The 11,541-nt window shown below is 35.3% G+C and overlaps 1 protein-coding gene across 1 annotated transcript in view; it reads left to right on the top strand.

The window, feature by feature from the left end:
- The window catches only part of PGAP1 (post-GPI attachment to proteins inositol deacylase 1), a gene marked incomplete at both ends in the record, with an annotated part of 73,746 nt that extends 63,178 nt beyond the window's left edge, over positions 1-10,568 (top strand). Inside the window, 7 exons of the mRNA XM_080689171.1 lie at positions 376-466; positions 1,247-1,444; positions 3,614-3,749; positions 4,917-4,967; positions 5,603-5,790; positions 7,472-7,576; positions 10,430-10,568. Of these exons, the coding sequence (XP_080545297.1) occupies positions 376-466; positions 1,247-1,444; positions 3,614-3,749; positions 4,917-4,967; positions 5,603-5,790; positions 7,472-7,576; positions 10,430-10,568 (908 nt within the window). The remainder of the gene's footprint in view (positions 1-375; positions 467-1,246; positions 1,445-3,613; positions 3,750-4,916; positions 4,968-5,602; positions 5,791-7,471; positions 7,577-10,429) is intronic.
- Positions 10,569-11,541: the final 973 nt, after the last annotated feature.

Genomic DNA, 11,541 nt, shown 5'->3' on the forward strand with positions numbered 1-11,541 from the left:
AAAAAGGAAGAAGAATCTTTAACAGTAGTGAAGACCCTTGCCTTTTTTTTTTTTAATTGTTGTACAATGGATTGAACCTAGGGGCATTATACCCCTGATCTATACCCCAAGCATTATTTCATTTTTCATTTTTAAAACAGGGACTCACTAAGTTGCAGAGGGCCTTGCTAAGTTGGTGAGGCTGGCTGCAAACATGCAGTCCTCCTGTGTCCATCTCCTAAGCACTGGGAGTACAGGCGTATCCCACCACACCAGGCTAAGACCCTTGCTTTTTGTGATATAAAATACATTCCTGTCATAGAGAGTGCAAAATATAATATCTCATACTTAATTATTGCAAATTTTGGTGCATGTAATTTTTTTTTTAATCACCAGGTTATTGTTTAGAATATGCTACTATACTGGATAAAGAAGCCAAACCATACAAAGTCGATCCTTTTGTAATTATGATTAAATTTTTGTTGGGGTAAGCTGTATTTTGTTATTTGTGATAATGATTTTTACTTTTGATATATGTACATTGTCTTATTCCATAATGTGGTATAAATTTTTAGACAAATCTGGCAATTGACTCTTTCATTGAATGGTATTTTGCTTTTAGAAAAGGCTGAATTACTATATCAATATTTATTTCAGTAGTACAGTCATTCCAAAGGTAATTATTGAAAAAAATGTAAGTCTAAACTTAGACTATAAATATAACAGGCAAATATAAAATATTTGCCAATGGATATATATGGGATAGGATCTTTGAATATCTCAGATTGACAAATGCAAACTATTGTAGGGTATTAATGAAACAGTGCTTCCAATCACTTTCTCTTACTTCTCATAGTAACTGTATTCTAACCACATTGACATTTTGTTCTTATTCACATTTTGTATTTTTTGGTTAAATACCATTATTTAGATCTTTTTTATTCTGTCATTACAACTAGCTATTGGCTTTCTAACAAATGAGTAAGAATACATTAGTTCATACAAGGATCAAGAGAAAGCAATAAAGCTATGTTGAGAGTCAGTACTCAGATACCTGCAGCAGTAGATTTACTCAGAAGATTAATGGTTTGTTTTATTTAGAGAATTAAGATTTGTTTTGGGTATAAATTATAAACAGATTATCATAGAACTTTAGGGACTCTAATGAATGACCAAACATCTCAAATATGTAATCTTGAACTGTCATATTGTTGGGGCAGTTTTGTTTGATTATTTTACTCTCATTTTATTTTCTTTTTTTCCACAGGTATAAGTGGTTTAAGGAATTATGGGACACATTATTGTTACCAGAATTAGATGCTATCTTCTTAACTAGTCAGAGTATGTGTTTCCCCCTTGTATCCTTGATTCTCTTTCTGTTTGGAACTTGTACTGCTTACTGGAGTGGGCTGCTCTCTTCTGCATCTGTGAGACTCCTTTCTTCATTGTGGCTGGCTTTGAAAAGGTAAAATTAATGACTCAAAGCTTTCTTGCTGCTTTTTAAAAAAATTTTTTTTAAATTATATTCTAATAAGGAACCTGAAAATGTTTTCACTAAACTATTTTCTAAGGAAACATAAAACTAGCAAGAGCATGAGTCAGTATTCAGTTATGTCTTTGTTAAAGCTAATCTTTTATTGCAAGTTAAATGTGATTTTTAACTTTGACCTTAGTGCCCAAGAGTTCATCAGAAAAGCCTGACAAGTTGGGCATAATTGTGCAAACTTGTAATCCCAGTACTTTGGAGACTGACACAGGAGGGTTGCAGGTTCTAGGACAGCCTCACTTACTTAGTGAGGCCATTTACAACTTAGTGAGACCTTGTTTCAAAATAAAGGAATAAAATAGGCCTGGGAGTATAGAATGCCCCTAAGTTCCATCCCCAGTATTGAAAAGAACTACAGTAACATATCCATACCCATGTTCATAGTAGCTTAATTCATAATAGCCAAAATATGGAACCAGCCTAGGTCTCCATCAACAGATGAATGGATTGAAAAATTATGGGAATTGCACACAATGGAATCCTATTCAGCTATAAAGAATAAGATCATAGCATTCATAAGAAGATGGAAGGATCTGGAGAACATTATGTTAAGTGAGATTAGTCAAGCACAGAAAGAGAAGGGACATATGTTTTCTCTAATATGCCCAAACTAGGGAGCATTGGGAATACCAGAGGGACTCCAGATAATGGAAGGAAAACCTCAGCAAAGCTAGAATGGAAGGATAGGAGAGGAAGAAGGCTGACGTTGATTAATGGAGGAGCTACATCCGAATATGTGTAAAAGTATGAATGTAGCATGGTTAACCTGGACGCTCATTGTTGAGAGGGAGGGTGTAAGGGGAACAGGAAGGAAAAGGGCACCAAGCACAGTCTAAATGTATACCATTTTCAATATGTTCCACATATAAATAAAATAAAATATGAAAAAAGCCTGATAAATTTAATAGTTGTTAATTTTTCTCGGGAGGGATTGTTTCTCGCAGTGCCTTTTTTTTTTGGGGGGGGGGAGTACTTGGGATGGAACCCAGGGGCATTCTACCTCCGAGCTACACCTCCAACTCTATTTTGAAACAAGGTCTCACTGAGTTTCAGAGGGCCTCACTAAGTAGCTGAGGCTGTCCATGAACCACGATCCGCCTGTCTCAGCCTCCCAAATGCTGGGATTACAAGCTTGTGCCACCACGCCTGGCGTCACGGGGCTTTTATATGCTGACTTCTGTAATCACACCTGAGAACAAGAGACTCAATATATTTAGCATCCAACTAGAGATGGTCTGGTGCTTCCTGCTCCACCTCTGAAATGCTTCTGACAGAGGTTTCTGACAGAACCACCACTAAGCATTGCAGTGATCTCAACATTTTAAAAATGGAAAACTCTTCTTCCCATCAAGTTTGGAGATGTATGGCATAGGGTCTATAATCAGTTGTTAACTTTGGCAATATTTTGTCTTTTTAGCACATGAATCAACCATTGTGTATCTAAATGGGAGGGGAGCTGTGTGTTACAGAACTTAAAATCAAATACATGTGACCATATGCCTTTAATATTTACATATTAATAAGCAGAAGAGTCTGTCAAAGTACTTTGGATTTATTAGGTGTTATCTGAAATTCTTAGGGTCATAGGCATTTCAGATATTAGATTTTTGGATTTTGGAATTTTCACAAATATATAATGAGATTTGGGGATGGGAACAAAGTCCAGACACACAATTCATTTACAGTTTGTATATACATTATACTCTCACCCTGATGATAATATTATACAGTATTTTTAAAGTACTTGTGTTTTTAACTTTAATTTTTTATGGTACATTGTTTCAACACATCTTAATGGCGTACGAGGTGGTAGACATGCACACATCACTCACTTAGCTCTTCCTCATTTCCCACCCCATTCCCTTTCCCCTCCCTTAGGTTTTGACAGTGACCTATCACATGAGGTCAGGTATTGAATTTTCCACTTGTAGCATTATGTTGGGGCTCAAAAAGTTTGGAAATTTGAAGCATTTCAAATGTCAGATTTTCAGATTAGAGATCTTCAGCCTGTATATTATGTTATTCTTATAAGGGATTACATAAATATCTGTTACTAAATTTTTTTAAACTTTATTCTTTTTGTTCCAGACCCTCTGAACTTCCTAAAGATATCAAGATGATATCACCAGACTTAATTTTTGTGACAGTTGTTTTGATCATAGTTAGTTGGACAACTTGTGGAGCACTCGCCATACTTCTTTCTTATCTTTATTATGTATTTAAGGTATGTCAGTCAGTAGAGCCAGAATGCCTGGGCTTACTATTAGGCAAGCATAGAATGCCTCATAGGTATTGTTAACAAAAATGTTAATTATCACTGTACTAACCCTATGTTATACAGTAGATTTAAATAAAGATTTTTAAACATTTTTGTTAAAGTTATATACAGTATTTAATAAGACTAAAATGAATCTAAGTTGGTTTCTTTGTTAAAACAAAGGAAGGAAAAGAAGTAATCTTAAAATTTTTAGGTTTTTTCTTTTACAAATATTAACCTTTGAAACAAAAAACATTATAGGAACAGTTTTATTCACACCTCTGAACCTTGGTGAGAGAAGACAAAAAGTTATGTGAGTTGGGATAAAATATTAACAAATGTTGCCGAAGAATGAGAAGACAGTGATAAAAATAATTATGCTGATAATTTACTGAAGAAGCAGAAAACAATTCCAAGAAGACTGACAACTTTGCAGAAAATCCAAGAAGTTATATAGTTGAATACCCTGTGTATTAATCTTCTGGATAGACAGTTGATATAGTAGATAATATTTTTTCTTTTTTAAGCAATAATACATTTCCTCTGCTCTTAATACTAATTTATGCACATTATAGATTGTGCGTCTGAAAAAACTACTTAGAGCTGCTTCATTTTATAAATATAATATTTTTAGTTTTAATTATCTCAGACAGTTGATACAATAAGCAAAAGTTTTTCAGATACTTAATTTAAGGAAACCAGTTTACAAATTTTCTCAAAATCTAAATATTTTACCACTGTATACAATTGGCTTATATTTTTTAATTTATTTATTTTTAATCTTATAAATTTAATATAGTCAAGTCTTTTATCCAGAAGACACATAAAGTAGTTGTAGTAAGGTATCATTCAAACCTAGGTCCTGAGGATATAAAAAGAATAGCAATATCCTGTAGTCCTTACACACTCTGAAAGTTTTTATTATTTTGTTTCCATTTCTTTTTTTTTTAATCTGTAATAGCAACCATGTGTCATTGTTCCATCTTTCCTAAGAGAATGTTTTTAAATGTTTTAACGAATTTTAGCTGTTTCGATTTTAAATTTTTTAGACTCTGATACTGATAAGTTTTAATAAAAGGTTTATGTTTTTGCTTCAGGATACAAGTAAAGTTAAAGTCACTTCTTTTTTCCTAGATTGTTCATTTGCAAGCCAGCCTAACAACTTTTAAAAATAACCAGCCTGTGGTAAGATTGTATTTTCAAAACTCTAAATAAATTTAGTATAAAAGAATATAAGAAAGTATGAGTTTGTTTTTTAGAAAAGTTAAGGTTTACAGATTTTAATGAACTTAAAAATAGACTTCAGTTGTTTTGAATTTAACTTTGTCAGTACCTATGTTATTTTTGTTGTTACAAATTATTATCTGTTGAGTTTTATTTTGAGCAGTTAGTTAGAAGATGTATATATCCAGCAGTGAAAATAGCAAGTCAAAAGAATAAAAGTAGCTGGGTGTGGTGGCACCTGCCTGTAACCCTAGTTCTTGGGAGGCCGAGACAGGAGGATCACAGGTTTGAGGTTAGTCTTAGCAACTTAGTGAGACTCTGTTTCAAAATAAGAAATAATATAGGGCTGGGGATATAGCTGAGAGGTAGAATTTCTCTGGGTTGACTTCCCAAAACCACCAAAAAAACAATAAAACTTTTATGGCTGTAACCATTTTAAAGTACTTTTAAATAAAGTAATTTCAGTATTTTATTTCAGTTTGGTAATGGAGAGATATACTTGCTTAGTTGATAGGAAATTGAGAATGATTCAAAGTAAAATATGTGTTTATTTCTGGTTACTGAGTATCTTAATTTTTTGCTTGATTGCCTTCTAGAACCCCAAACACTCGAGAAGAAGTGAGAAAAAGTCCAATCACCATAAAGACTCTATGGTACATCATCTTCGCTTGTCCGCTAACGATGCTGAAGACAGTCTTCGCATGCACAGTACCGTGATTAACTTACTAACATGGATCGTATTACTCAACATGCCATCTTTAATTTATTGGTTAAAGAATCTTAGGTGTGTTTTATTTATATAACTATTATTTATTTGGTTCGTACAGTAAATACTTGTAAATAGAAACTTGCTAGATTCTTGGTGGTCCATGAAAATTGCTCAAAAACAGGAAACTATATATTAACTGAAATTTATTTTTATTGTGTTTACATTTTCTCCTTTATGATGAGAATATAAACTTCCCCCAAAATCTGCCCAAAACAGTATTTGTATTTTTATTTATTGGTATCTTGGTAAATAAGTCTCCCTCATTCAAGTAGGTCAAACTCCTACTCTTAAAAAATAATATAAAGCTTTCAGATTATTTAAATAGTACAAGTATTTTTTAAGTTGGTAGAACTAAAATAATATCAATAAATGAAATCAGGTTGCCAGCTTTTACTATTCTTCCTTTGTTGCTTGTTTTAGTCAAGACCAAGATTTTTGTTTTTAGATGTACAGTCAGAAATATTCAGGGAACACAAACTTATAATTCTGAAAGGCTACAGACATCTTACTATTAATAAATGCAAGAGAATCAGGCATGGTGATTCATACCTGTAATCCTAGTACTTGAGCAGCTGAGACAGGAGGATGGCAGGTTTGAGGCCAGCTCATGGCAACTTAGGGAGACCTTATTTCAAAATAAAAAGGGCTAGGTATATAGCTCAGTGATAGAACCCCCTGGGTCCAATCCCTAGTACCAACTAAATAGATGTAAGAGATGAGATTTTTCAAACTTTAAAAAGATAAGGGAACGCTGGGCATGGTGGCGCACGCTTGTAATCCCAGCACTTGGGAGGCGGAGACAGGTGGATTGCGCAGGTTCGAAGCCAGCCGCACTGGCGTAAAAGACCCTATTTCAAAAATATAAAATAGGTCTGGGAGTGTAGCCTGAAGGTAGAAGGGCTTCCAGACATCCCAGTACCAACAACAAAAAAAAAAGATATGGGATAATTACTATATATACACATTTATTTTTGTCTGCTATAGAGCCCTGTCAATATTTTTAATAATTTGGGTGGGGTTTTTTTTTGTGTGTGTGGTACTGGGGATGGAACCCAGGGGCAGTGTACCTCTGAGCTATATCCCCCCGCCCCAAGCCCTATTTTTTAGGGTTTTTTTTTTTTTTTTTTTTTTTAAACAGGATCTCACTGAGTTGCTAAGGGCCTCACTAAGTAACTGAGCCTGTCCAGAACTGTGATTGTCCAGTCTCCGCCTCCCAAATGCTGTGATTACAAGCATGAGCCACCACGCCCAGCTAATAATTTGTTTTTTTAAGAAAACTATATATGAAGCTGGGCGTGGTGGCTCACTCTTGTAATCCCAGTACTTGGGAGACTGAGACAGGAGGATCACAGGTTCATAGCCAGCCAAGTAGGTCTAGTGGTATAGCTCAGAGGTAGAATGCCCCTAGGTTCAATCCCCAGTACTGCCCCCCCCAAAAAAAGAAAGAAAAATAAAAGAAAACTATATATGATTTTTAAAAGCAAAATATTTCATTATCTATTCATTAGTAGTTTCTGAACATAATTTTCCATATAAAACCTTGATAAATCAAAAAGTACTACTAGAGACTTCATGAGCTGCTTAGAGCTCTCTTTTATTAAAATGTTTTGAAAAATTACTTATTTTGGTTGATTCTATTAATTTAAAATGATCAGTTCTGCTTTGTTGATTTATGCTGATTTTTCTTTAATTATAGGTATTATTTTAAACTTAATCCTGATCCATGTAAACCTTTAGCATTTATCCTTATTCCAACTATGGCGATCCTTGGAAACACTTACACAGTTTCAGTAAAATCAAGGTATAATAGTTTAATTAATCTTTTTTTCCTCACATCTGTTCCTGGCCCTTATCACCCTTTATTTTTATTTCTGAGTCTTACTCTCCATTTGTAATTAATTTTATTATTACTGAAAGTAAAGCCATAATGATGTTATAATTTTATATGCAGGTATATTATACATGTTTTAATTGTAGATTATACTTGTTAGTATATAATAATATGGGTTTTCTTTCAAAAGTTAATTCTTTCGCCAGGCGGGCAGGTGCACGCTTATAATCCCCGCACTTGGGAGGTGGAGACAGGAGGATCGCGCAGGTTCGAAGCCAGCCTCGCTGGCTTAAGAGACCCTGTTTCCAAATAAAAATACAAAAATAGGTCTGGGAGTGTAGCCTGGAGGTAGAAGGGCTTCCAGGAACGCCAGTACCACCACCAAAAAAAAAAAAAGTTAATTCTTTCTGGGTGTGGTAGTGCATACCTGTAACCCAGTAGCTAGGAAGCTGATACACCTGGATCTTGGGTTCGAAGACAGCCTCAGCAACATTTTGAGATTCAGCAACCTAGCAAGACCCTATTTCCAAACAAAAAATAAAAAGGGCTGGACATAGAGCTTGGTGGTAGAACATCCCTAGGTTCAATACCTAATGCCACACACACACACATACACAAAAGCTAACTCTTGAAAGATATGTCTGCGTACTTCCAAAAAGTATAGGAGTGGCAGTAGATGAGTAAGATGAAGTAAGATTAGCCATGATTTAATCATTTTTGCAGTTGGATAACAGGTTCATGAGCGAGCATTCATACGCTGCCAGTCTACTTTTATATATATTTTAAATTCTCAACTAGGGGTGGTAGCGCAGGCTTGTTTTTGTGTTGTGTGTGTGTGTGTGTGTGTGTGTGTGTGTGTGTGTGTGTGTGTGTGGTATTGGGGATTGAACTCAGAAGCATTCTGTGTCTAAGCTATACCCCCGGCCTTTTATTTTATTTTATTTTATTTTATTTTATTTTATTTTATTTTATTTTATTTTGAAACAAGGCCTCACTAGGTTGATAAGAGTCTCGTTACTTGTTGAAACTGTCCTCAAGCCTGTGATCCACCTGTTTCAGCCTCCCAAATACTGGGACTACAGGCATTGCACCACCATGCTTGGCTTAGTTTTTTGGTTTTTTGTTTGTTTGTTTGTTTTTAATCATTTAGTGTCTTAGTTTGTATGCTTTTATTGGGAATTAAAGATAGCTCCTTTTTGGTTTGGTTGTTTTGTTGCTATCGGGTTGTTGTGGGGGGTTTTTTAGTATTAGGGATTGAACCTAGGGGCATTCTACCTCCGAGCTACACCCTTAGCCCTATTTATTTATTTATTTATTTATTTGTTTATTTATTTATTTATTTATTTTTGTGGCACTGGGTATTGAACCCAGGGCCTCACACATGCTAGGCAAGCGCTCTGCCCCTGAGCTACATCCCCAGCCTTATTCTGTATTTTGAAATAGGGTCTCACTAAATTGTGGAGGGCCTCACTAAGCATCTGAGGCTGCCCTCAAACTTGTGATCATCCTGTCTCAGCCTCCCAAGTATTGGGATTACAAAACTGTGTACCACCATGCCTGGCTATTTTGATGTTATTATAAATAGAATTAAAATAAACATGTTGTAGCTATTTGTTAGGAAATCACTGGTTATTTTTATTAGATTTTTTTTTTTTTTTTTTTTTTGGTGGTACTGGGGTTCCTGGAAGCCCTTCTACATCTGGGCTACACTCCCAGACCTATTTTTACATTTTTATTTGGAAACAAGGTCTCCTAAGCCAGTGCGCACGGCTGGCTTCAAACCTGCATGATCCTCCTGTCTCTGCCTCCCAAGCGCGGGGATTACAAGCGTGCACCACCATGCCCGGCTTATTAGATAAATTTTATTTATTTATTTATTTATTTATTTATTTATTGTGGTACTGGGGGTGGAAACCAAGGGCCTTCTACCTCTGGGCCACACCTCCAGACCTATTTTATACTTTATTTGGAAACAGGGTCTCACTAAGTTGCTGAGAGCCTCACTAAGTAGCTGAGACTGGCTTCGAACCTGCGCGATCCTCCTGTCTCAGCCTCCCAAGCGCGGGGACTACAAGCATGTGCCACCACACCCGGCTAGATAAATTTTTTAGGTGTAGAACTATGAATAAAAATCCAACTCATGTTTTTCTGTTGTTGAAAAAAAAATTGTGGTACTGAGTATTAACCCAGGGGCATCTTGTATGCCCCTGGAGCTACACCCCAGCTGTATTTTATTTTTATTTTGAAAGCGGGTCTCACTTGGTTGATGAGATTCTCATTGCTGGCTGAGGCTGTCCTCTCACATGCAATCCTCCTGTCTCTGCCTCCCAAGTACAGGGATTACAAGTGTATGCTTCCACACCCAGCTTTGTTGTTAAAATTTAAAAGACCAAAAACCAAAACAAAACAAAACTGGCTATTTTCTGAATAGAAATGTCTTTCCATTTTCTAGCCAAAATATAGCTTGTATTGGTCTTTAAAAAATAATGGACATACTTGGGAGGCTGAGACAGGAGGATCACAGGTTCGTGGCCATCCTTAGCATCTTATAAGGCCCTCCAAACTTAGACCATTTCAAAATAAAAGAATAAAATAGATCTGGGGGTATAATTCAGAGATAGAATGCCCCCTGGGTTCCATCCCCAGTACCAAAACAATAGCAACAAATAATAATAGTGATAATGGGCAAGTTCATTACATACAAACTTTATTTAAAATTAATTACAATATTTATCTTTCCTAAAACTGTATAAAAGACTGACACACTGTTTTAGCTCACTGTGCACTGTAAGTAACAGTGTCTGTTTCTCTGTTTCTTTGCAGTAAATTGTTGAAGACTGTCTCGCAGTTCCCACTTCCTCTGGCTGTTGGTGTGATTGCTTTTGGGTCAGCACACCTATACAGGGTTCCGTGCTTCGTCTTCATTCCTCTTTTGCTCCATGCATTATGTAACTTTATGTAACATTGGACTTGAGGGATGATAAAAATGAGTTACGCCTCTAGGGCCAGTAAGAAGAGTGAACACACAAATCCACCAACATGGGCAACAAGGTTCCTGGGAGAAGACAAGTCTATTTTTACAGTATTGAAAATAGGAAATTAGTTTTGTAATGCTTGAAGAAAGTAGTTGAAGCATGGTTTTGTTTTGTGGTGGATTAGTCATTTTTGGAAAATTAGTGAAGGAATGTGCTGTCCACTGTCTTTGAGGACCCCTGTGATTCTCAACTAGTCTGCTTCATCCACCATACTTGAATCTTCCAGAGATTCAATAGATGCAGAGTCTTAAAGGATTGATGAAATTCACAACTGATTGGTTTCTCAAAAATGAAATGGTCACAGAATCTTTAGTGAGTTTTTGGCCGCCCTGGTGACAAAGGAAATCTTGCCTTCTTTCATATATGGAAGTAGAGCTTGGAATTATAAAGGAGGATTTTAAATTTTTTTGGTAATCAATGAAAGACTGATGGATGAAAATATGATTCAGATTTGAAAGAATGTAATTTTTGTTATTTTCAAATATGAATCTTCCTAAGTATCCTTGGTGAAGAGCAGATTGTTAATGAGATCTAATGATAAATTTAAATAATACTTTCATAGATGTTTAGTTACTGTCACTAGAGTACTTCATTGGATTTATACCATTTGATTTAATTCACTGTCTCCATTGTTGCCAAAACTTTCTCAGGCAATGCCAGATTGTTAAAATAACTAAACTCCTGTTTTTGTGTACTATGGGAGATAAAATGAGATAAGAATAAACAAGTATTATCCCATTAATAGAATAAATATAAACAGTACACCTGAATAAATTGGGTTCTTCAGCCAGAAGGTTTAATAGTGGAATCTTGATTTGCCCATGTAACTTCTAAAATTACTATTTAACAAATAGAGGGTAATGTTTCTATTTGATTTCAAATTTCAGTTCACTCTTATAA

The sequence above is a fragment of the Muscardinus avellanarius genome (assembly GCF_963383645.1).
Source record: "Muscardinus avellanarius genome assembly, chromosome: 2".
NCBI classification, from domain to species: Eukaryota; Metazoa; Chordata; class Mammalia; order Rodentia; family Gliridae; genus Muscardinus; species Muscardinus avellanarius.